At 48.8% G+C, this 25062-nt stretch overlaps 8 protein-coding genes across 8 annotated transcripts; 4 read left to right on the top strand and 4 right to left on the bottom strand.

Moving 5' to 3' along the window:
* Window positions 1-1002: 1002 nt before the first annotated feature.
* On the bottom strand, window positions 1003-2823 carry ABOM_000685 (glycosyltransferase family 2 protein; the record flags this gene model as incomplete). The annotated part of the gene is made up of 2 exons (XM_022527815.1): window positions 1003-1701; window positions 1753-2823. 2 exons carry the CDS (start codon window positions 2821-2823, stop codon window positions 1003-1005), a joined length of 1770 nt encoding a protein of 589 aa, XP_022394413.1.
* Window positions 2824-3733: 910 nt separating this feature from the next.
* ABOM_000684 (uncharacterized protein) lies at window positions 3734-5275 on the top strand (the record flags this gene model as incomplete). Its single annotated transcript, XM_022527814.1, has 1 exon — window positions 3734-5275. One exon carries the CDS (start codon window positions 3734-3736, stop codon window positions 5273-5275), a length of 1542 nt encoding a protein of 513 aa, XP_022394543.1.
* Window positions 5276-8242: 2967 nt separating this feature from the next.
* On the bottom strand, window positions 8243-10494 carry ABOM_000683 (transient receptor potential ion channel family protein; the record flags this gene model as incomplete). The annotated part of the gene is made up of 2 exons (XM_022527813.1): window positions 8243-10068; window positions 10128-10494. The coding sequence occupies 2 exons, from the start codon at window positions 10492-10494 to the stop codon at window positions 8243-8245; spliced, it is 2193 nt and encodes a 730-aa protein (XP_022394411.1).
* Window positions 10495-11658: 1164 nt separating this feature from the next.
* Window positions 11659-12302, top strand: ABOM_000682 (uncharacterized protein; the record flags this gene model as incomplete). The annotated part of the gene is made up of 2 exons (XM_022527812.1): window positions 11659-11884; window positions 11983-12302. 2 exons carry the CDS (start codon window positions 11659-11661, stop codon window positions 12300-12302), a joined length of 546 nt encoding a protein of 181 aa, XP_022394412.1.
* Window positions 12303-14846: 2544 nt separating this feature from the next.
* Window positions 14847-15611, bottom strand: ABOM_000681 (uncharacterized protein; the record flags this gene model as incomplete). The annotated part of the gene is made up of 1 exon (XM_022527811.1): window positions 14847-15611. The coding sequence occupies one exon, from the start codon at window positions 15609-15611 to the stop codon at window positions 14847-14849; it is 765 nt and encodes a 254-aa protein (XP_022394409.1).
* Window positions 15612-16542: 931 nt separating this feature from the next.
* Window positions 16543-17754, top strand: ABOM_000680 (FAD-dependent oxidoreductase; the record flags this gene model as incomplete). Its single annotated transcript, XM_022527810.1, has 1 exon — window positions 16543-17754. One exon carries the CDS (start codon window positions 16543-16545, stop codon window positions 17752-17754), a length of 1212 nt encoding a protein of 403 aa, XP_022394410.1.
* Window positions 17755-17965: 211 nt separating this feature from the next.
* On the bottom strand, window positions 17966-19955 carry ABOM_000679 (methionine permease; the record flags this gene model as incomplete). Its single annotated transcript, XM_022527809.1, has 8 exons — window positions 17966-18205; window positions 18269-18579; window positions 18640-18799; window positions 18862-18963; window positions 19026-19390; window positions 19449-19672; window positions 19725-19869; window positions 19925-19955. 8 exons carry the CDS (start codon window positions 19953-19955, stop codon window positions 17966-17968), a joined length of 1578 nt encoding a protein of 525 aa, XP_022394584.1.
* Window positions 19956-22911: 2956 nt separating this feature from the next.
* Window positions 22912-24777, top strand: ABOM_000678 (PLP-dependent cysteine synthase family protein; the record flags this gene model as incomplete). Its single annotated transcript, XM_022527808.1, has 3 exons — window positions 22912-23134; window positions 23193-23325; window positions 23805-24777. 3 exons carry the CDS (start codon window positions 22912-22914, stop codon window positions 24775-24777), a joined length of 1329 nt encoding a protein of 442 aa, XP_022394583.1.
* Window positions 24778-25062: the final 285 nt, after the last annotated feature.

Below are 25062 nucleotides of genomic sequence, written 5' to 3'. Positions count from 1 at the left end.
TCACGTATATCTCCTCGTCAGACCATTCAATACTGGTGAATAAGTGGTGGTAGATAGCATGTCTCCTTGGGTAAGTCTCCGGGGAACTAATTCCTCTCTCAATACATACCCGTCTCGCATGGTCCAAAAGCTAGGGGTGGTGATCGTCCCGCCACCCTATTTTGCAACAATCTCCAAAGACCCCACGGATGGCGATAGTTTCCAATAATAAACCCCAGTGGGGATTGCCCCTGTCTGGGAGCTCACATACCCATAATGGACAGCAATACACAGCTCGGTAGGTCTACCCTCAATCTCATGACGAATCCCCCATCTTCTGTCATTGAGCAACATCGAAGATGTGCACTATAGCGTAGATCATGAAATCTACGGTAGGATTTAGGTTAAATAGCAAGCCACACTTACCGTTAACATCTCGTTAGACGGACGAGTGGGGCGGCTCGTGCCTATCTTCAGCTGTGGATCGATCGACAGTCTATAGTCTATTAAAGAGACATGTCTCACCTAAGTAAATTAAACTCCTTGGCGTTCCATCTCTCTCAAGTGTGGTATCCATGCAAGGTTGTCCATCGTTTGTGTGTCATGTACAAATAGTTCTTCGATTTACAGACATGGCAAGACCTCCTCTCCTTGCTCAATGATACAGACTATAAGTATAGAATGTATAGAGGTATTGCAGATCGCCCACCGTGGCTTGGAGTGGGCCGTGGCTGGAGAGATCATGACGAGACTCTATATGGCACTTAAGTGGAGCTGGCTGGAGCAGAAGGAATTGTCTCGGAGATAGCCCCGTGCCTCATGTATATCGGTGTGGTTTATGGTAGCATCATAGTAGAGTTGATAAGAGGCATTTTTTACAAGAGCCATAGTGGGGACAAGCGCAGTGAGACATCGAGGATTGAACATCAAACGAATATGTCCAGACTGGAGAGCATACTCCAACCAGTCGTTTGGTCTAAATTATAATACTATTGAATTTAAATATATCCCAAGAAGAGAAAATCATCCACGGACCAGCAGTCCATAGAACGACACAGCGGACGGGACGAAAACGCCCAAGAAGAGGGCCTTCGCCGTACCAGCTGCATCCCAGCCCGCATAGCCAGATATGATCCGGGCAGCGGTGCCCCCAACGATGCCCATCCAGACCACGAAGAAACCCAGGTCATATGCGCGTTTCCAGAACTGCTCGCGCTTCGACATCTCGGCGTTCGACCGCATCGAGGTACCCCATCCTCTCTCGAACACGGTCAACATACTCCAGAGATGGATGCTGGGGAGGGGGATGTTGTAGAAGACTAGCGCGGGGGCAATCCAGATCCAGGCATTGCGTGGCCCGCGGTCTGGGTTACGCAGCCAGTTGTAGCCGATTGTGTAGGCTACACGGAGGAAAGCGTCGCTAGAAGAGAAGTAGGCAAACCGTTGGCCGGTTATGACGTAGTAGAGCACACAGAGGAAGACCAGGAGCGGGCCGACTTCTTTTTTCATCGCGGCCCAGAAGAAGATAGGGTGGTTAAGGAGATAGACTTTTGGCTGTTGGAAAGTTTCGATGTGTGTTGCTCGACCCCAACGGACTTGTTGGAGAAGCCATCGGCTGAATGTTGTGGGAGTATCTGTTGCTGTTAATGTGTCCGAGACGTAGGTGACCGTCCAGCCGCGCAAGAGGAGGTTTGTTGTGAGATGGCGGTCTTCATTGACAATCTGTGGGGTTTGTTAGTTGGTGCAAGATACGGATCTGAGGATTGAACTGACCATTCGACGACCGAAGACTGTCTGTGTGTACCAGGGGTATAGGATGGAGGGCAACGCAGACACCCGGAACGCGGTACTGGGACCACTTTGGCAGTCGCTCGTGCCCGAAGATGCCGAGGTCGATCTCGTCATGTAGAGCTCGCACCAGTAGACCGCGCTTCCGAGTTTCGTTGTCATCGTATCATTCTCATTGTGCACCACCAGTCCGGAGCTGCCTCCGCCGGCTGTTGGATCTCCAGCGATCGTCTCAACGGTGCGGCGCACGGAATCCGGATAGACGATGGTATCGGAATCGGAAGACCACATGTACTCAATACCGAGAATGTCTGAAATTACGATAGAGAAGATAAACGAGGTGAACATGATTGCTTTCTTGTGCATATGCGGCTGGTACAAGCACAACCTGGTCACACCTCCTAATTCGCCCAGGCCAAGATCATGTTCGGCCAGAATCTCCCGAGCCAACTGGCAGCAGTGGGCAATGGTCATCTCCTGGCAACGCTCAGGAGTCTCGTAACAAGCTTCAGAGATTTTTTTGTACGTGCGCATGGCGACCTCGCCAAACGGTTCGTCGATATGCACGATAGCTGAGTCTTCAGGATAAGCTTCCTGAAAGACGCGGACCATATCCATGTCGGGCTTCTCGTCACCGTCCACTCCAACCAGGATAAAACGGCAACCATCAGCACGCTTGTAGCTATCCAAGGCGCGACGGAAGAGTTCCGGATCTTCGCGGTAGCCTACCACCACCGCCAAACAGTCGGGGCCTGTATGGAGGCTGGGAGACATGGGAGCCTTTTCGGGGTCTTCCTTAGCCTTTGGCGGTGCATCGAGGCCATATAGCCGGCGTCGCCGCCCCTCGTTGGCATATCGGTTGAATTCAGCCACGAAGATGCTAATCAAAATGTCGAGCGTCAAGGGGTGACGACTGTAGCCGGTGATGAAGTAATACACGGGGAGGATCAACAAACAACCCAGAAAGTTCAGGAATTGACGCCAAGCGGGCACATCAGGGCCTCGCTGTTGGAAGACTGGCAGCCTCGCGGCGAGTTTCTCTGTCGTCCACTCCATCACTGCGAAGTGATGTTGCTTAAGGAACTCTTCGTGGTGACTGGCAGGATTTTTCAATGCCAGAGACACCGGATACAAGTGGCCATGGCCTTCTATTCATAACTAATAATAGCCCGGAACGAAACCTCGCCTGTCTTAAATTAACACCGCATTTTCAGCCCCAATTCAGGGTCAGGAGGCACAGGCAGGAAAGCAAGAAGAAAAAAAAATACGACGCTAATGGAAAATAATTGCCGGCAAAGCCCGAGAGGAGTTTAGATCCAATCTCCTGAAGAGGAATCACATCGTATATCCCAGTGTGACACACCATATTTGGCCGATTTTGCCTTCAAAAACGAGGCTCTGCTGGGGCTGCCGGGGATCCGCTCTGCCCTAAGTAGGAAAAGGACTCAACTGAGGATGTTGGTTGACAGTGTCTTTCCAGCCAATGGCCATGGTTGTCGTTCCTTAAGCGAACCCACCTGTCGAAAACTGTTACATTGTGTCTCAATGGTATGCCCGACGGCGTTGAACTACTGCACAGTTGACTCACTTTCAGACTCGTTATTGGGTGGTAAAAAAGGCGTTCAGAGAGTTGGATCCGAGCGGAAAAGTTAATCATCCGCTAACTCCCATAGAATCGGGAAATTGCTCATCTCCTGAATGCTCCACTGCCACTCGGCTCCACTGTTCTGATTAAAAAATGACCATAAAATTCGAGACACAGGGAAAAAAAAGGGGGGTCTATGCGCGATCCTCGTCCGGTTGAGACTTTCAGCCTCACTCGGATTGGAACATGGCCATTGCTAGCTATTCTAATAATATGATTGTTGCTCAGCATGAGTCTCGTGGAACTTTTTGTTTGAAAAGTCCGTGAGACGCTTTTCTTCATCCCCGGCCATGCTGGCTGAATAAGTCTGGTATACACACCATGGCGCGAGTTTTATTTCATAGAGAGAACCGCATAGTCCCTTTGGGGATTATGATCTTTGTCCTGTTCCTGTTCTTCTATCATCTGGACTTGGAACATAACGACCCAGCGATTATTAGCGGTCTTCCTGATCTCCCACAGGATCTGTCTTCCCGGCAATCGCCGCTCAGAGAGGAGTCAAAGCAACAGCCACTGCCCTCTGCCCAGCCTTCTCCCTCCGCTGTCCCTGTTGCCCCTCTTATTCCTTCGTCCGACGAGCAGGAACCGAGCACCCGTCACCAGGAGAAGCCGAAACCCAAGCAACAGCCAAAGCAACAACCAAAACAATATGGCCAGTTGAGCCCAGATGATGTCGTGCTCCTCTTCAAAACCGGGGCCTCCGTGCTATGGAGACGGCTCCCGATCCATCTGTCCACCAGCTTCGAGCCCAGCCGTATCCCTGCGGACAACGTCATCATCTACTCCGACTACCCCGAGACCATCGGCTCATGGCAAGTCATCGACGTCCTGGAAAACTCAACCGCGACGGTACTGCAAACGGACAACTACGAACCATACCGTCAGCAGCCCGACTATGAAGCGCGACAGGTCTACGCAGAAATGGCGAACGTAGAGGGCGACGGGAATGGCCCCGCGGGTGGCTGGAAACTCGACAAATACAAGTTCCTCCCCCTCATCCAACACGCGGGCCGCGCAAAGCCGGACGCGAAGTGGTACATCTACATCGAAGACGATGGATACATTTTCCTGCCCAACTTGCTTCTCCACCTGGAGAAGTTCTCGTGGCAGGAGCCGTGGTACTTCGGCGGTCTTGCCTGGAAACATGGTGATTATTTCGCCCACGGCGGTGCGGGTTTCGTGCTCTCACGGGGTGCGTGGGAGCAGAGCTTCGGCCTGGAAGAGGACATGGTCGCAAAGTACGCCGATTTTACAGAGGCCCACGGCTGCGGTGACCACGTTCTTGGCCATGTCATGCAGGATTATGGCATTAATTTCGGCCAGATCCATGGCAAGTCGGAGTATTCCTGGGGTTTCAACCCAGAGCCGCACTGGGGCGGTTGGTTCCGGCGCGCGAGCTGGTGCTATCCTCTCTACAGCTGGCATCATACGCACAGTAAGGATGTAGCACGGCTCTACAATTTCGAGCAGAGCTGGGATTTCGAAAAGAAGGGCCAAATAAGGTTCCGCGACTTCTTCAAGGCCATGGTCGAGCCGTACATGCGTCGTCGGGTAGAATGGTGGGACAACCAGTCCTCCCGCTATGAGCTTCGATCGGACAATGTCGCCGACGCGCAGCCTCCGGAGGGAGTGTCGAAGCAAATCTGGCACGGTGCCTGGAAGTCGGTGGATGCCTGTGAGGCTGCCTGCGTGGCTTGGGAGGGATGTGTCCAGTGGACCTTCTACGAGGACCAGTGTCGCATGGATGAAAATTTCATGCTTGGCATGGGGATCCCTGTCGGAGATCTTCGTCGCCAGACGTCTCTGCCTAGAACTAGTGGATGGTTGCCTCAGCGTGCAGACAAATGGGTCTGCGATGCCTAGGTGTATTGTGTATTTGATCCCTAGTGCTTCGTATATAGTAATGGAAGATATTTTTGGTTCGAAACAGTCTGTCTTAGACAGCACGTCCGATATCGGTGACTCTTAATATTCGATATTATTTTTCATCTCGAAGGAGCTGCTTTGACAGGATTAGTGGGGTATTGCCGAGATGAAGATATCACTCGATGACCGATTGACCCCACCCTCAGATGACCTTGTTGGGATTCCTTCTCCGAGCTTTCATTTGTTTTATTTATCGTTCTTCACGTATTTCTATGTAGTGCTGAGAACGTTGGCTCTTGTTGTTGGTCAGAAAGTGTGGTGGTTGAGTATCGCTGATCAGCTGAAGTAGGGTTGGAACCACCATGTGTCCATAAATATATACGTTCCTATACGTACCTGTTTTGCTACAACATCGTAGATTTCATATTTTGAACACCAACGCTTTGGGGAGGGTACTCACAGCCTGCCCAGTAAGCCATCATATAGCATTCTGAGCTTTATTTAACAGTCCTTTATTCGGTGTCGATAGTTCGACGACTGTTTAGAACAATACCGGCACCCGAGAACAGGGACTTTCCTGGCTGTGCCCCAAATCGCAACGCAACTGGAGCACCAGAAATTATTACTACTGGAGTGATTGGCTAGAATGACATCCTCGCTTAAATATCGACAGACGTTGGCGCTTCGTCTGAGCCTATCGGGGCATCGCGCTCCTTTGCTCGGTACATACATTGTCACCAACCAGAATAGTTAAACTTCAGCCAACCTTACATGTAGCTGCGATTGCCCACGGTTAGAATATTATTAGCTGATTGGAGCTTGATGTTGACTGAGTGTGATTGAATAGTACTTGCATGAACTACCCCGTTCCGATTCGAAACCCTCAAGACTCTAGCTGTGATGTAACTACTATCACCATAATACTTCCGTCAAGAAAGAATGAACTGCATACTCAGAATAATAAGGCTTAAGAGCCTGTATCAGATAATTGGTCCAATCATTTTGCCACTCCCAAGCATAGAGGGCTTTCGAAAATTCTCAGTATTCCGGATACCAGCCGCTATACTCCCAGTCTACAATCCCGCTGAAATCTCCTTGGTCGACTATTATATTCTGAGGACGCAAGTCTCCGTGGGTAAATACGATTTGATATTTTTTCTGCGAAAGCATACCAACGAGGAAACTCTTGATATAGCGTTTTGGTGCTTTTAACTGATATGCGTCGATAATTGCGTTATTAAAGGATTCCTCAGAATAGAACGGACCTGATATATATTAGTACCCCGATTAAAGGTCTTACATTAGATACCACGAACCTTTATTAGAATAGGTCTCTAGGATTGGATCAGTAACAGGACCAAGCTCAGCTGAGCCGATATAATTTTCATGGCGGACTTGACGTAGTTAGTAGAAATACTCTTTCAATTGACTGGTAATATGACCTTTTGCTATATCGTCGTAAGTCTCCCACACCTTATCTAGAGTCTGGCCTTCGACATGGCTCATAAATATATAAATATCGAATAAATTGCCGTAGTCTTGTATATCTCGATTTATTGGGCTATAGGAATAGTAGGTAAAGACTTTTGGTACTGGGATATCTGTGTTTTGCTCGACAAACATCAAGTTTTGGCTTCGCTGAGTGTAACATGAGATCCAAATTCACGGCGATATTAGGAGATATCTTCGCTATTTTAACGCCACCCCAGTTAAAGATGGTATTACTGGATGTGACCTTTCATTGACGTCGTGGGATAAGGTACTTTAAAGCCTGGAGCTGAGCAAAGAATATTTACTTGTGGCTTAGTGGTCTGGGTCTCTTCTGTGTCACCCATATCTAGAAAAGCGCAGACTGAAGACAAGCGGCAGTGTGGAGAGGCTAGACAACAGGAAATACGTGTGAGATATAAAGGGAAGCTGGAGAGAAGGAAGAGAAGCGCGAAAATGGTGGAATAGCGAGGCGGGGTATTGCTTGTTAACACTGACTTCAGCGATGTTGCGCTTTATATACACGGTAGTGCATAACCTGTCGGAACGCGACATGACATGAAGCAGCTAAACTAACCAGCTGGATGGCATGACAGAAGCTAAGGAAACAAAAACAGGGTCAAAAAAAGAAGGGAAACCAGCGCAATGTCTCCGATGGGAAAAATGGAGCAAAAAAAGAGACAAACAAAAAGATTAATTCGACCGAGACGGGACTCGAACCCGCAAACCTTTGGTACCGGAAACCAACGCGCTACCATTGCGCCACCCGGCCGATTGATGAAAAGATATATCACCATAGCAATCTACAACTGACAGTTATCTCAATGCGTGTAGATACAGGCGGCAATCTCACCCGCTTAGGCCACCGTCTCATCGTTAGACTAATTGTCAGGATCCCCGTTAATTGTGCCCAGCCCCCTGGATATTGCTACCTGAGCCATGGCCCCGTTGTTGCCTATATCGACCTGTACTATGCGCACCAGTGGATTCCTTCGCTCTCCCGCTTGGCGGCCGGTTGGGATCTAGATTCTTGCCTTTTTGCCTGTGTTTATCCGTAATTAGGCGACACGGCAATCTCGGGATCAACGTTGCCTAGCTGATCGGCGGTGGCAGAGAGACATCTCTACGGTACTCTTCTTCTTGAACACGGGCTTAAGTAGCAATCCATGTTGGAACTCTATAATACCTCCTATGTACACCATAACGCCAGCCCACATGTCCATGATTAAAACCCATATCAATATCTCCAAGTACCCATGTCTAGCCAGTCGTATACTGGTATGCTTATATATGTACCTCTAGGGGTCGATAGAATCAAGTGCGAAGAAACAAACTTTGTACAAGTGGCAATCGTGCACATCGCTTACATATACCAATTATTGTAGTTCATTTCCGAGGTACGTGTGCTTCACAACAAAGAGCACACGCTGTGTGTGAGGGGAATTAGAATGACTTCCAATGCCACGTATTAGGGCCCTAATGCTCGTACCCGGCTCCCCGTTGCCATGGACTAGCATTGTTGGCTGTCCTGTACGCGTGTGGAGATGGTGTACGAATGGGCGAAACATTGTATCCCCGATTGACCGGCGAGACACCTGGCTGGCTGTATTCGGATGGGCTAAGGGTATGATCGCCAGACTCGTAGGGCGATACGCTCCGGGTGTCACTGGATGGGAAGAGAGGAACGGACGGGTCAAGTGGAGAAGATGGCGAATGGGTTGCGCCGGTCATATGGTTTGGGGATGTCCGGTCTGAGGGCTGGAGGCCATCGGCGTGGTTTGGAGGGACTTCGTTGTGAGAAAAGGGGTTCTGCTTCAGGTTTTGGTCGGGGGAGCCTCGCGCTGCGGCACCTAAAGCGTCTAATTCTGTCATGTGTGTGCGGGACATGATGGAGGAACCGTCGTCTTTCATCACCTGGTACTTGTTGTCGGGGTTTTTGGACACGAGGGCTATGATCGAAGCGATCAAGAGGACGATGATGAGGATAAGGGTAAGGATGGCATTGTAGACGAATAGGATAACTCCCAGGATACTCGTTGCCATATCGCGCTCGCGGAAGTTGAAGATCAGAAGTAGGAGGGTGTTGAGGAAGTTGATGGATGTGACGCTGATATTCATGATATTGGTCTTTTTGTCCATCCATGGCCGAATAACGCAGACTGCGACTAGCATGAGGACTTCAATAACAAACAGCGCTGCGATCTGAACGGATGACGAAGGCTGGCATAACGCAACGAAGACGCCCTTGACGAAGATGTACACTACCATGAGGGTGATGAAATAGTATGCCGGGGAGCGGTGGTGTGCGTATAGGAAGCCCCATTTATTCAGGAACATAGTGTCGTTCTGTAGCATAAAGGCTGGGCTCTTGTATATCTCAACCGAGCGTCTTGCCTTGCGTATTATGCGTACAGCTGCCATGACTAGTATAGCAGTCGTCGACAGAAGCATGACAACGGCGAGGATTACCTCGGCGGGGGAATCATGACTGGCAAACTCCCAGAGACAGAGAATGCACACAGCAGGATAACACATGAGGATCAGACGGAGCAGAACGCCCTTCATTGTGACTGTCCATGTGTTGCTGTCCATCTTTGCACTGTCCGTTTTCCCGGATTTTGCAAGAAGACCAGAGACAAGCCGGACCAATCCTACGATCAGCATTGTGAATCCAATAAAGACCATGATGAAGATAAACCCCGTCATGAAAATATCAGTCCGCTCAATGCTGGCCTTGAAGCCAACACGCACGATGCCGTAGATAGTCTTAGATCCCTCGGGCGCTGCGCCTTCCCCCGACTCTCTCTTCATCAGTGCTCCTGCGCCGAAATCCAACGATCGCTTCCGCCTGAGTACATTGACCGACGTATTTTCAAGGTCAGACAGCAAGGTCGACGAAGAACCACCTGTGGCCCGGAGATACCAGTTGGCAATCTTCTGAATGAACCCTAGATGCATAATGCCCATGCTCCACTGGAAATTCTGCGTCCAGGACTCCACGATCGGGGGCATGTGGACACTGGTCATGCCGAGGATGGCTTGAGACTGCGCGAAGCCAAACAGTGTAAGGGATTTAGCTGCAACATGCAATGCGGCCTGTGAATATCCTAGCATCGATGCAATCCCAGACGACACCAGACCCAGACCGATGACCAATGCTATGACCCACCCCACTGCTTGTTGGTGAACAGATTTACTATTTGAGAGGCTGGCTTCCATGCAGGCAATCGGGGCCCCCGTATCTGTGGAATTAATATAGACGCGAACAGATGCATCGAGATCAGGCACGGTATATGCAACGTCTAGCGGGATCCATTTGTCAGTCTGCGTTGCACCAGTGACGCGGGCGGGTGCATCTTACTCGGAACATCGTTGATGACGGACTGTGGCAGAGTCGTCTGAATCGCCGGAATCTCTAGCTTGCCAATGTTCATGGGACACAGGCGCTGTTCCTTCATTTTGCACGGGTCCAGTGTCTTCGTGATGACCTCTTTGCCGTAGGCCGTCAACGAAAGGTCTGCCACCACATTTCCGGAGATAGCTACCGTGCCGTTGAAGCCCACAGACAGGAGACGGGTGTCAGGCGTGAAGGTTACATTGAAAAATGTAGCTGTGAAGTTCTTGTTGTCGGTACATAGGTCAAGAGAGTTGGATTTGATTACTCGCGAGGCAGAAACGGGCGCGGAGCAAAGAAAGGTGACTATCGATAGTATTGATATTAGGAGCATTGCTGCTTCGAACTACAAAAAAAAAAAAAAGGATAAGAAAGAACTCGGAAGAAAGCAAAGCACGGAGGGGAATATTTTCCTGGGGAAGAACCGGTCATTTGTGTCGACTGCACGAGCGATGAGATCTTTCGGATGTCAGTTTCGTGGAGTACGCCTGGACCCTGGGGCGAGTTACCTCAGCTCACATTAAAGAGATTTAGGTTGACGTATGCTAGGGCTCAAGGTGGGACTACGATCGTCCACCAGCCATTCCGATGAACAGGTTCTCTCCGCCAGGATTTGCGGTCTCCTGAGAGCCAGCGTCTTACTCTTACTTTATTTGGCTATGGCTATACGATCGTACACAGTGTCTCTGTCGTGCCCTGTATGATGATACGATATTACCCTTAACTGGTGCATCTATGGTGACTGCAACCAGAGTGGGCATCGGCCTGATACTGGAGCAAGTTCTGTTTCTGTTTTGATATCCAACCATTTGTGGTAATGGCAGACCCCATTTGTAACATGAAACGAGTGGGACACGGCGAAAAGCTTTGACTTTAGATGATTACAATTAACATCAGATTTAAAATCAGTCAACAAAATTATTTAAGGGAGACCGGCCAAGTGAAACGGGGGCAGTGTATCGCATGGTTAACCATTGGGATACGGTTATGATTGGTGTCTTGACGGGGCTGTGTCCAGCAGGATCTCTGGGTGAAATTGCTAAAAAAAAGAAAGAACAGGGCACAAAAGAGGGGGCCCAGAAGCTAGAAGAACTAAGCTCTAGGGTTCAGCGGCGATCTAAACTGTGTCCAGTATGTGTGGGGACTATCAGTGGGACTGTGCCGCGTAAAGACGGAACAAAAGCAGGGGGAAATCAATCACAATAGCAGTGTCGAAGAGGCTAAACGAGTACGGTAGACCTTCCTTAGTCAGGTACTGCATCTTGGCACTCCGGCCGACTCTAGAGAGCCTTGACCAGCCCCTTCTGTCCCATATTTTCTCAGGGGATCTTACACTAAGGAGATTCTCAACGAGCTTGTTGAAACGACGTCATATATTATGATCCACACCCCACGCCCGACTCCTGTAAGACAGTAAAGGATTTCAGTGTATGTGGTCGATTCTACCCTTTTCCGTCTTGCGTGCTCCTGTATTGACTCCGCACGGGCTGGTGGGAAGATGGATCGCAGTCTCGGACCGTATCGCTTCGGCTACCCCGACGATGGCCTTGCCAAGTACACATTAGGTGATGCATTGGAGCAGTATCTCTCGTGCGATGAGTATTTCTGGTGGCAGAATTTGCGCGTCGGAAAGAAGGTTTTCAAATTCCAAGCCTTTCTGCATACCCGCGAGGAAGAACAGATGAAGATCTGGAAATCCTTTCGGCAAATGAGAACAGTAAACAGTACGTTAGATTCTTCGCTCCCATCTTCCCTTCGTTGTCTCTTCTATTTATAGCTATTTGAATACCTGCGATCGTCAACGCGTACTAAAGAATCGCAGGACCAATGGAAGATGCCATTGACATTCAAAGGCCACGCCTGGGGCAGTTTCTGTTGACTTGGATGAAAGAGTCAGAACTTCGCCAGGCGAAGAATATCCTAGAGGATCAATGCGATGGAAGATATGGAAATGCGATCAGAGCTATAGAAACCGAGCTCGTCAACAAGAAGGGGGAAGATGATGTTAAACATGGTTCCTCATGGTTAGTAAAATCACTTCTACTTCTGATTACCCTTTCGCTTCTTTCTTCCTCCTTTCAACTAACGGCGTATGAACCAAGTTTCCCAACGGGCTGTTTCTGCTGTGCGGATTGTTGTTAATTTATTCCTAATGGTGGATGTCTATGACGACCGATCTTCATACTACCCTCGATACCCTTATTTTGCGGTGGCGATATTTAGTTGCCAAGACGTTTGTTGTTCAAAGGATGCTTAAATCAATTGGTCCGTTATGTTCCAGAAGATCCACGCTGTGGATCTGCCACGTTGCCTTACAGACTGCGTTGGACAGAGCAGTAGGTTTGAAGTAGAACGTAGCCTGTCTCTATGAGTAAGGGTCCACCTTGTAGTGATTCAAAGTTCCACGATGTAACACCCCGGGCTAAAAGTCATCTCCGGCTCTTCTTCCTGCTCCCCTTCCGGTAATTAGTAGGTCCGAATGGGTAGGAACGATAACGGACAAGCCATGTTTGAGATATATTCTTTGCTGGTGTATTCCCTGCCCCTTATAATTTAGTTACATCCGCCCACGAGATATCTACACGGCTGATGATAATTTGTGATACCTAAAACCCGCCATTGCAGCTTTGATTTCCCTGGACGGAGAATGAAGTGTGACGATATACGCAGGACAGCATTTGTCTACTAATTTCAGATAGGGCTGTGGGCGATGCACGTGGCTCGGAAAGGTAAAGCGGGGGTTTTATTTTTAGCCTCGACGTCTGGTTCCGAAAGATGATGACACTCTGGAAAGTCGTCTCCAGTATTTTGTGATAAATAGCGTATATGAGAAAGAAGCAAACAAGTGAAATGGGCTCAGTGTCCGAATTGACAAGGAGACCTCGGCGTAGCGCGCCGAAAGTCAAGACTGGCTGTCTTACGTGCAAGTAAGGAACGGCCGATACATTCCCCACTGTGTGAGATCTAGAGATGCCTAACTTGACTCATGGATTGTGAAGGATTCGCCGGGTAAAATGTGACGAGCAAAAGCCCAATTGCCTCCGATGCACTAGCACTGGCCGCCACTGCGACGGATATCCGTACGACAACTCAGCACTGGTGCAGAAGCGGGCTGGGAGGCCAGCATCAATTAACTCATATTGCATTCCATTCAAAGTTCCTGGTAGCCAGGCCGATAGGCAGCTGCTACACTATTACTGTTGTCAGGCTGCCGAGAGCTTATCAAGTTATACCGATCCGACCCTGTGGACCACTTTAATCCTGCAAAGAAGCCACCATGAGCCCGTCATTCGTAATGCATTGGTGACCTTCAGTTCTCTTTACCAAGATTACCTATCTGGGGAATTATCTTGCTACAACAATGATAAACCTCCACCTCTGAGGACTTTGCAGCGCATCACCAAGTGCCATCGACAGTTGACGACCTATCTTGCCTCTCCTAGTGCTTTGCCAGAAGTCGCGCTTACCTGTAGTGTTTTGTTTTATTCCTTTGAGGCTCTCATTGGAAATACCCAACAAGCAATCAAGCACCTCGACCTTAGCCTGACGCTCTTGCAGCGATGTCAAAAGGACTCTTCATCGTTGTCCAAACCCGATGATATCATTCCCCATCTGGCAGCTTTGCTCTCATGCCTGGATGTTCAAGCCAGTGTCTACGATCAACAACGGGGGCTTCCTAGACTCGTCTTGACATCCCCGAGCGAAACATGCGGCACGCAGGACGTTGTTCCCGAGACTTTTATCGATATTGCTGAGGGCGAGGCTGTGCTTCTAAAGCTTCAAAATTGGATAGCCAGACACCTCGCAATTAATGCCGAAGTCAAGCATAAACCGTTAGCGGAAATACCTCCACAGGTACTGCACGAGAGAGGGGTTCTAGAAAGACAGCTTCAACGGTACCTGACTGCGGCAGATAAGCTACACAAGGACGGTGAAGAAAAAGTTGGTAAGCGTATATTGCTGCTGCGTGTCCAAGCACGAATGTACTACGCAGTAATCCTCCAACGTTTCCCTTGGCCGTGTTCTGGGCAGTTGCCCAGCATCATCCATCCTGTATCGCCTCTAAAAACCTCTCGGTACCAAAAAACCCCCGACGACTGGATTGATACTGCCCTCTCAGAGATGTCGATTCTTCTTGATGCGTCGCCACAATATACTGCTTGCAGAAATCGGCCCTTTACATTATCAACGCAGCTTGTTGGGGGTCTACTACACGCCTGTCTCAGGACGACTCGTCAGGACACATTGAAGACTGCGCTGTTCCTCCTGCAACACCCTAATCTACCAAGCCGAGACGGGCTGTGGGATGCTAAAGCGACTGAATCTGCCGTTCGCCGTCTATTGGCGAAGTCCAGCGCAGAGCATGATGTTACCGAGAGACTTTGTCCGTTTCAGTCTTAGATTAATCGTCAGACGAGTTAGCTATATTATATGGATATATTGTAACTCACTCATAGGTGGATATATGAGGTAAATGAAATAATCTAGACTGTCGCTTATAACTTCAGAAATGAACCAAGTTGTGTTTCCAATACACGTGCAAAGCAGTGGCCGGACCTATGAAGTGGCCTCAAGCCGTATTAGAAGTTCATATATACATTGAGACTAAAGGAAAATGAGTGCAACTATCTTGACATTTTCCGTATACCGTTTCCAGGGTATATAATAGCTCCCGCAGGTGCAGACCTACTCCCCAACCTCCACAGAGAGACAAATCCCCGGTGCGTTGCAATTATCGTATAGACCCAGATCATTCTCCACACGCAGACAAACCTCTTTCCACTCGACGATAACTCTGACCTGGTCCCTGGATAATTTGCGACCGGTCGTCTCTCCGTCGTCGGCAGCACGCCAGCCCAGCTTCCGGTCCACAATGACAGCCTCAGAGGTTCCCGTGAGTCTACCCCAGAGCGACTTCTTCTGTTTAGGCTTGGTGTCTTCTTTCGACTTTAGCGATTGAGTCTCTTTAGCAGACGTGGGAATCTCTTCCTGCCCCTCAACATGATGACCCCCCGCCGCAAGCCTAGCTCGAAGCGAGGACTCCAATTCCCGCAACACAGCCGGCTGCCTCCAGAACTCCATCGTATGTGCCTCGCCCTCCAGCTGAACAAGCTTGACCACCGTGGAGGTAGGAAATCCGACCGGCTCTGGCGCTTTAGGCATGGAGTAGCTAGTCTTTTCTCTGGGTTGTAGAGACGTGATATTGGAGGGAATGAAAATGAACGTGGTTTTGTACAGCCCTGACGACGCTTGCTCAGCAAGAAGTGGATCGACATACTGCTCGAGGAGAGAATGAACGCGCTGGACTCGACTCGCATCCAGATGGCGATGGAGTGGTGCTGCCATGTCAGGTCTCATGCTGTAGGGCGGTCCCTGTGCGGTGGATGCTCGGATGCTTTCTTCGTATGAGGGGATGTCATCCTCGCCATCTCGGTATTGTGATTTGGACATTTTGACTGTGAGATGTCAACAGTCTGTTTCCCGATTTTCCTATTTCGTTTTTGAGCAAGAGTTTGATCAAGAGATTTATGACACGCATGCAAGACGTAAGGCTGGCAATTTATCCATTGTCATCCTCACCACGTGATAGGTATTGTGTCACGAGGATCTGAGTGCCCTTAAGGAGTCTCCCGACTTCCAGCAATGATCCCTTGAGTGAGTCGCGGCAGATGCAACCATATCTGGTTTGTGGATAATACGGGCTTAGCGGCTTTTAACCGCGTCGGGCGCAGAGCACAGCCATGATTTTCTGTAATACTATTCGCAGTTAGTTTTGGGGGAGAGTTTTGTGTCGGGTATAGCTAGACTCGACTAACCAGTAGAGCAACCAGTGGGGGTGTGTCAAGATTCATGTACTATGCTCCTTGAGGTGTGCTATAACTATCAGAACATTCGGAAGAGCATAGAGATCGACAGCGTCCCGATATACCGAGTTTCTTCCATGTGCTGCGCAGTACGGACGGGGCCAATCAATGGAATGTTCGACTGGTATGACGACGGGATTCCACGAATCAGGGAATGCGCTCTTAGCGCTAGTGAGTAAGTGGGGCGAGCAGGCAGGTTCCATTTTACGCCGTTTCCAGTATGTCGATGAACAGCCGCTGCGAGCTATGTCGGGCAATCGGGCAGAATCCTCCGACCCAACAACGCAACTGTTTCGGTCATTGGCCGTTGGGTAAGAGTATCTCGATCGGAGTCTGTCAGACCGGCCCGATATTGTTTGTCACGCGGGAGCTTTCGTAAAGTCCAAAAGCTCACAGGACATAAAGGCAGGTTGAGCCTCTGCGGTTCAAACATGTAGTAAACGCGCTCTTATATACATCCTCAAAGCGCTTTACGTACCACCCCATCAGATATAGGATCAAATCCCAGACAGAACAGGATGTCTCGGCCAATTCTGATCATTGGTGGCGGCCTAGGAGGTCTCTGTTTAGCACAAGCCCTCAAAAAACATAACATCCCGTTCAAGCTCTTCGAAAAAGACGCAGAGATCGACTATCGCCCGCAAGGGTACCGACTGCGCATCAGCGAGGATGGGATCTATGCCCTTCAATACGCCTTGACACCAGAAATATACAGGCTTTTTGAACAGACATGTGCTGCGGGTCTCGCATTTGGGGTCCAGGTCAAACCGGACGGGTCGCCCGTGGATGCCGCACGCCGTATAGGGCCACCTCCCATCAAAGGTCCCAAACCGTATACAGTTGACCGGACTACATTCCGAAAAGTACTTCTTACGGGGCTGAAAGACGACGTGTTCTTTGGGAAGGCGCTCGATCACTACACGCTGCACGATGACAAGGTTTGTGCGCATTTTGCGGATGGGAGTGTCAAGGATGGTGCTATTCTGGTCGGTGCAGATGGTGTGCGATCTCGTGTTCGCAAGCAGCTTATCCCGGGGGCCAAGGTCATCGATACAGGCATGCGTGCCTTGTATGGAAAGACACCCATAACGCCAGAGTTTCTGGAGCGGTTTCCAGAGCAATATCAACGAGGAATGAATATAGCTATTGATGACTCTGTTCCAGAGGGACATGTGTATCTGCTTTTTGAATCCACGTGGTTCCCGAACGCGGATATTATCTCTGAGCCTGAGCTTCCAAACCCGTATGTTTACTGGGTTCTTGGGGCGCATTCTTCAAGGTTAAACATCCCGGATGAGAAACTGGTATCTCTTAGCAATGACGAAGCAGCGGATCTGGCGATCCGTATAACGGAAAGCTGGAGCCCTGGGCTGCGGGCCGTTTTTGAGATGCAGGGTAGGGGACAAGCATCGACGTTAAGACTCTCATCCGCCCCGTTAGATCTCCCCGTCTGGGAGGTTTCACCGCGAGTGACGCTGCTTGGTGATGCGATTCACGTAATGCCGCCGACAGGAGCTTTGGGCCTTGTCACAGCCCTCAGGGATTCGGCGGATCTGGCTAGGAAAATTGTTGATGCTGGTGGCATCGAGAACATTGACGGGAGTGTGATTGGTAGTTATGAAAGTGACATGAGAGAGTTTGCGAAGATGGCTCTTGGGAGGAGTTGGCATGGCGGTCTGAAGACCTTTGGACTGAAGCCGGTTGAGGAGTGTGAAATGGTTGATATGTAACTGTTGTTGGTTTTCCTTTCATTCCCCGTGTTCCTTGGGCTGGCTCTTGTCTGTTTAACTCGCTTGATCAATGATGATGCCACCTGGAGTATATCAGAGCGATCAACTAGCTCTGATCACTAGCCTACTTTGATCGTAAATGTATTACCTGCTTGTTCTACAGAAACCTCTCAGCAAAAATACGACGAAACTTATATTAAGCTATCGGCGTCTAGCTTGTGTCGCCAATTTTCCGAATCCTATATCTAGTAACTTGAGACCCATCACTAAGCTCCACAGAAACAGGATGCAATGTATACCTGAAGACCCAAGGGAATAGAATAAACCGTAGAAGATAATATATAATACCCAGCGACAAGATAGCCAGGGCGACCACGGGGCTTAGCCAGTATGGAAGATTAGTGTTTCCCTTTCCATTCGGCGGTGGGATGAAAGGCATGATGAGCAGGAACTTCGCACAGTTAGACAAGAGACTTGGAAAATAGGAGATCCCGGGATATGATGGAGGACTCACTATGCTACCAGCAAGATAGAATGCAATCACCGCCCACGGCGCAGAAAATGATGAGGCCCAGCTCTCGTCCTTGGTCAGTCGGAGTTTGACTAGCCCCACCGTGATGGTTGCCAAGAGGAAGGTCGTTGGATATGAACTCAAGCTGACAATGAAATTGAAGGCATCGCCTGCCGGTGGCGCACAGATGAATAGTATTGTGACCCCTAGATGGACGGCCAACGCAACAATAGGCGTCCGGAAAGGGCGGTTCTGCATCATGATATTAGGGAAGGGTGTTATTCCATCTTTGGCAAGCTCTTGTAGGACGCGAGCTGTACATAGAAAATGTTAGCTCCTAGATTCCTGGCTATCGAACACAGGCAGAGACTTACGGACTGTATATGCGATCCCGAGCAGATGGCCCACAGCCGAAATGGCAACAAGGGCAGGAAGAGCCTTGGTTGCAGCCGAGTCTCCGAATACATTCCTAAATAGCGATGCCGCTATTGTGATATTAGAGTTGGTAAACTCCTCTGTTGGCACCGCGGCGAACTGCTCTCGTGAAATGTGTCAGTGGAACTCCTCCGTAGATGGTATATGAAAGTGACACGTACGTAGGCCACGTTTGCCAGAAGGTAAAGAACGGTAATTATCCCCATTGCCGATGGAAGGGCTATGCGAAGAGTCTTCTGTGGATTCTTCACCTCCGATAAGACCTAAGAAAGCAACATGTCCCAATGAGTGAACCGAAGGATTCTCAACCGGGGATAGATCGTACCGCATTGACATTATCATAACCTTGGAATGAAAAGATTGCATCCAGAAGTGCAGTACCGATATTGTAACCATTGTTCGACGTGCCTTTGAATGAGGTGTGGATATCGAAATTATGAGGATCGGGCACCCTGCGGTGACCTGCAAGAGCAGCAAAGCCAGTGCACACGATAAAAAGTAAGGTGAACAGCTTGACCGCGCTGAGGAGATCTTGCAATCCTCTTCCAACTCTTGGAGCGATCGTATGAAGACCCACTGCAAAGGCAGCAGCAGCAATAGCTACACCACGAAGTTTCCACGTCGTTGATTCAACACCTCCAGCAAGAAGAAGGTAGGAGGAGGACGTAATAGCGTTACTGGCGGAGACCTCTGGCCAGTACTCAGATAAGCAAATAGACAATTGAATGGCTTGGAACGCGTTACTCACGAAGGAAAACACAATAAAAGAGATATACGCATGTTTGCAGAAGCCTGGGGGAAAATGATCGTTCTAGGTAGACCTTGATACCCCCAGACCGGGGCATGCCGCTTCCAAACTCCAGCATTACCATCGCACCACACGTAGAGATCATGCCCGCAATAACCCAGAGCATTAACGCCATGCCGACACTTCCACTAAGCTTATAAATTGTAGCTGGAGTTGAAAATATCCTTGTCAAGATTAGCGGCGGCGAGTTCTAGAGTCACCGAAGATCCCACATACCCAGCACCAACGATCTTATTAACGACTAGGGAGATTGCTCCGAATGTACCAATCTTTCTTTCCTGAAGAACATGCGACTCAACAACGTGCAAGGAGTCTTGCGCTTTGAGATTGTCATTATCGGAGTCTTCGTTTCGTGAACGCACTATGAGCAAGGAGCTGAGCAGGTATTCCTTTCTCTTAGATCGGTTTCTTCCTACCCCAAGTTATTGTGTCATCGTGTTGTCCCATCTTGTCACTATCGATGTGCGAAATACTCTTCGGGTACCGTCTCATCTGTTCGAGTTGATCTGTTGCGCATTTATATGCTTTAGCTTTCCCCACAATGAGAGAAAATGCCATGCAATTGCGTGACAGCAAAGTTATTATGGTTGAATCGCATCAAGCCTGAAAAGCTTAGATGATCCCACATGATCTCAGGTAACAGCGTGTGATAGGTAGTCGGTGGTTGGCCGAGAGGTTGCTAATGCATGGCTTCAGATATGCTCGCGATGGTGTCATCGCACCGGCGCGGCCACCACCACCGATTATTAGCCCCAATTGAATCTCCCCTGTCAATTAATAAAGATAGTCAAATTAATTACCGGCCTATTCTCATAGCTTAAGAGAGATTTCTATTGAAGTTCTACAGTTAAATTTATGAGGACACTAGGCATTTCGCCTTGACACTAGACAATCACGACGATCTTAACCCGGTGTTTACCATCATAAATTTCCCATCCCACAGGTTCAACGACAGGTTATGGCAATTATCTCCTGGAAGCCCTTGCAGCTATCTAATCAACTATTGATATTAGATCATCTTGATGATGTTGCCTTCGCAACGTGAAACGGGGGTATCTCCACTACAATCCTATCAGATGGTAAATCAACTCCGGCTCGCCTGATCCTGCAGAAAGGCTTTGGAGGGTTGAGTGATAACAATATGAGAATTGCGCCCGAGTTAAGAACAACGACAGCGAAGCTTATAGGTCTCCGGAGACATTTGTTCGTTATGAGACTCTCCAGTCGTTCGTTCTAGCCACCCACCCCTCGCTACTCTTCTAAAACACCGGACTTATATTCAGGCCTATAGAGTCAACCCAAGATTAAAGATCTCAGATGTCAGTAACTATAAATCCCAGGTATCGGGCTTGCAAGAATCTCAGTTCTATCCTGGTTGGGAAGTTAAGAACGTACTTGGCAAACTGCAGAGGCAAATCTACATGACGTCCATAATGAAGAGCTTTCACACTACTGTCGGTAACCAAGCATGTACATGACGCTGGAACCAGCAAATATGCAATAGGCGGAGTACCTGGATAGCATATGACGGATATGTTCTTTCCTGTCTACTGTTTTCAGTGCGTAGAACCTGCCAAGTTTCAATGCTTCAGTGATCATGGCAGCCAACCGAAGAACGGCAAACACGAACTACAATTATGCTTCTTTTCTTGAATCATGGTCTACTGTCTAACATTTTGTTTGCAAAAGGGCTGCTGTATGTATCACGGAGGGCCGTTTCTAAATCTGCTGGTACATAATGTGCATCAGTGGCCCGGTCCTAAAGTTTTATTTATGGGCACATGGCCTTAGTACTAGTAGAAAGTTGATACAGGGCACCTAGCAAGACTGCAACTTCTTTCCTCCCACTTGTTTGATTCGTAAACTTGAGAAATGAACTCAGGCCAATGCAGGAGCTCGAACTGTAACTATTCGCCCCAAAGACTTGGCCTTCGAGAATGCTTGGCATTATGGGGAATGGCTGGCTCCCTGGCCTTCCATATTATCAATCATGGAATGGGAAATGCTTATTCCTCCAGCCGATCTGATCAAACTTGGGTCACTGGAGATTGCACCTAGCTCCCCGGTTTGAGTAAGCAAAGACGATTGGTTAGTTAGATATAGTTAACTATACAGAACGATGAGCGTTTACCACTCTAGACAAGGACATAAGAGGGAGGATCTCTGGTGATGCGGAAAGGAAAGTTTTATTGTCTTTTTCTTTTTGTTCTTTTTTTCTAACCAATGTGATATCAGGATAGTCTCTGGAAGAGTTTGAAAGCACAATGGTTGACCGTGTAATCTCCCAAGTGCCTATTATATCATTTTTTTATTAACTTTGGTTGTTCGATTCTTCTGCGAGATCGCAACTCCCAGACAAAGAGCGGCAAGCCAAGAGCCTTTGAAATACACTTCTTAACAAACGTCGACTTCATTCTGACCCTTTAATGGGCTGTTTCAGCTTGAATGCATACACCGTTGTTTTATTTTCTATTCCAGGTAATGGAGAAAGTCTAGCACTTGGTTCAGACCAAGGAGCACTCCTTGGAGTCCTAGTGAACCTTGAACAAGTTGTTAGTCGCCCAAGAGTTGGCTTCATGAGTAGTGAATTTGACTGCATCAATGTCTGTCTTTACGACGCTCGCTTTGGGAGGCATATTCCACCACATCAAAAGAGCTTTCGCTGGTATAGAGTAAATAGTTTGCGAGAGCATTGGACAGGCCCTGCAAAGGTCAACCGGGCACCAATATTTGTATGCGCAGATATTCACTGGTTTACTTTACATGGCGGCCCCCTTGTGTCTTTTAGAAGTTTGACAACGGGTTATTGGTGTGCAGTCCAATGCTACAAAGGAAGGATATGACATGGAAGAGAGCTTCATTGCGCAAAATATGATGAAGATATAATTCGAACTCGAGTAAGCCAATGTGACCATAGCTGTTCAGCCGGGGATGACACATCGGAAGAAGTCTCTAGAGACACAACTCTAGAGCCATTGATCACACATGAGAACCCAGGTTCAACGACGTATATACTTCCTCACATAAACTAATGACCACACTTTGAAGTATTGGCAAGTCTATATTTCTATGGCCCAGGACTTACATGAATGATTAGCGAGATACAATAAAAGATATATTGAGAGTATGTACTTCTAGCGAACTTCGACTGTATAAATCAGAAACAGCGTTGATTCCCAGGACTAGGGCTCAAAAAGGCCCTCTCTACCCTGAGGTCTTCTAATGCAAAATACTGAGAACCGCCGAACTTGCGTTGGTATTGGTATATGTGTACTACGAGAACTAAGTAAGTGAACAAAAGCATTGCTTTCTCCAAAATGCCCAGCCCCAAGGCGATTTAATTGGCCCACTGCACACCGTTCTTATTTGTTCATCGGGCGCTGTTCTGAGCTGGGAACCAAAGATGGCTGCGAAGCTTCATGAAGATAACCGGAAACAATCTTGGGTTTCCGGTCTTCTGAAGGTCCCTCTTCCGCGGCGTATCGTTACAACGCGCAAGTTCGTCGCTCAGAGTCTCAATGCTGTTTTCCAAAGCGCAGCATACTGTACGCCTATTTTCTACATTGCCGCCTATTCCAAAACCCTTGGGTACAGTGACTCGGAGGGCTCTAATTTCACTGCATTGAGTAATGCCTGCAATGCTATCGGGAAAAGTCGGGGTTGGCTTCGTGGCAGACAAAATAGGACGACTTGACTCATTCTTTCTCACGACGCTTCTAAGCTCCGTGCCCACCGCAGGCTTATGGGTTCCCAGTACTGTTTTCGGTACCACGAACGAATCATCCGGAAAAGGTCTGTTCCTTGGATTCACCATCCTGTATGGCCTCTTTGCAAGCGCATATATTGGCTTGTTCTCACCCGCCCTGGTTGAGTTCTTCGGAATGGAAAATATGCCGCGCATAACGGGGATCATGTACTTCCTGCAGGGGGCGGCGGGATTTGTTGGAACGCCAGTCGCCGGTGTCCTAGTTGGATCTCTAGGAGGAAATCTGGCACCCGAGAACTATGTATACATGGCCGTCTTTGTGGGGGGGCCTTGATGGTTGCATCCACGGTGACCGTCTTCTGGGCTCGCATGGAAGTCATGGCAGAACGCACTCAGGGAGAGACATGATGGCTGCGGAGATTGTAATTACTATCAAAACAAGCTAAGATTAAGTGTCAAAAGGAGAAAAGATCGTGTCTTGGCATTTTGGAGCACTGATTCAATCATGGTGCCGGTACGGTCCACATGCTTTTATACATCGACCTTTGACGCTTCTTGGTCCCAGAGACTTAATCTAAATTTATTGTGAGCTTGCTGTTGAACCTCCCCCCGCGAAAGACCATGTCAACTATCCCTACTAGGAATATCCTCGACGCGGTCGGAAAAACACCATGCATCGAGCTGCGCCATGTAGTTCCAGATGGCTGCGCGCGTGTTTTGGTCAAGCTGGAGGGCTTGAATCCCACGGGCTCCTATAAAGACCGCATGGCCCGATCAGTGATTGAAGAAGCTGAACGACGAGGTGATCTGAGACCCGGCATGACAGTTGTTGAAGCCACCGGTGGCAGTACGGGCTCCTCACTTGCTTTTGTTTGTGCAATCAAGGGTTACAGTTTCCTTGTTGTATCGTCAGACGCGTTCGCGGAGGAAAAGTTGAAGACAATGTCCGCGTTTGGAGCGACGGTGGATATCGTCCATAGTCCAAGCGGGAAGATTACGCCTGAATTGATTCCGTCTATGCGCGACCGGGCGAAGGAGCTCTCTCAAGGGGGTGATTACTATTATGCAGACCAGTTTAACAACCCAGATGTCCTTGTCGGCTACGAAGGGCTAGGTCGTGAACTTCTGGAGCAGATTCCGGAGGGCATCGATGCGTTCTGTGGTGCAGTGGGTGGTGCAGGAATGGTTATGGGAGTGGCCCAAGTCTTGAAAGCAAATCAGCCACACTGCTGGGTGACTGTCCTGGAACCTGCCTCAGCGCCTGCTATCACTAAAGGTCATGGCGGCCTACACTCAGTGGAAGGTATTGGAATTGGATTTCCTCCACCACTCTTGAACAAACAGCTATACGACAGTGCCCTTGCAGTGGAAGAATCTGAGAGTCGTGCCATGTCACGGCGCCTGGCAAAGGAGGAGGGCATTTTGGCCGGTACCTCTACAGGCCTCAATGTAGTAGCTGCGATTGAGCTGACAAAACAACTAGGGCCTGGAAAGGTCGTGGTCACCGTTGCTTGCGACACGGGCCTGAAATATGTGCGAGGCAATCTCTTCACAGAAGAATAGAATGCCTATGCTTTTTTTCTTTAGATCCAGATGGATAGACGGGTGTTTTGCTGCAGTGAAATGTTAGTTCAAGTTTACATTTGGAGCCTTCGGTTCGGTAGATGATTCGAACTGATAGCCGAGTTCATTCCTCTTCTCTACATAGAATACCCCAAACCGCCAAGACATAGTTCACTTCCTAAGTGTGGGTCTGTAATGGAAAAGTATTGGAAGTGAAAGTCAATGTCCTACTAGCTGCGGAGTAGTAAAATGCTTATAATAGTAGCCCACCGTAACTGGGTGACT

The sequence above is a fragment of the Aspergillus bombycis genome, assembly GCF_001792695.1.
Source record: "Aspergillus bombycis strain NRRL26010 chromosome Unknown contig00002, whole genome shotgun sequence".
Classification (NCBI taxonomy): Eukaryota; Fungi; Ascomycota; class Eurotiomycetes; order Eurotiales; family Aspergillaceae; genus Aspergillus; species Aspergillus bombycis.
This window is presented reverse-complemented; position numbering and strand designations above follow the sequence as displayed.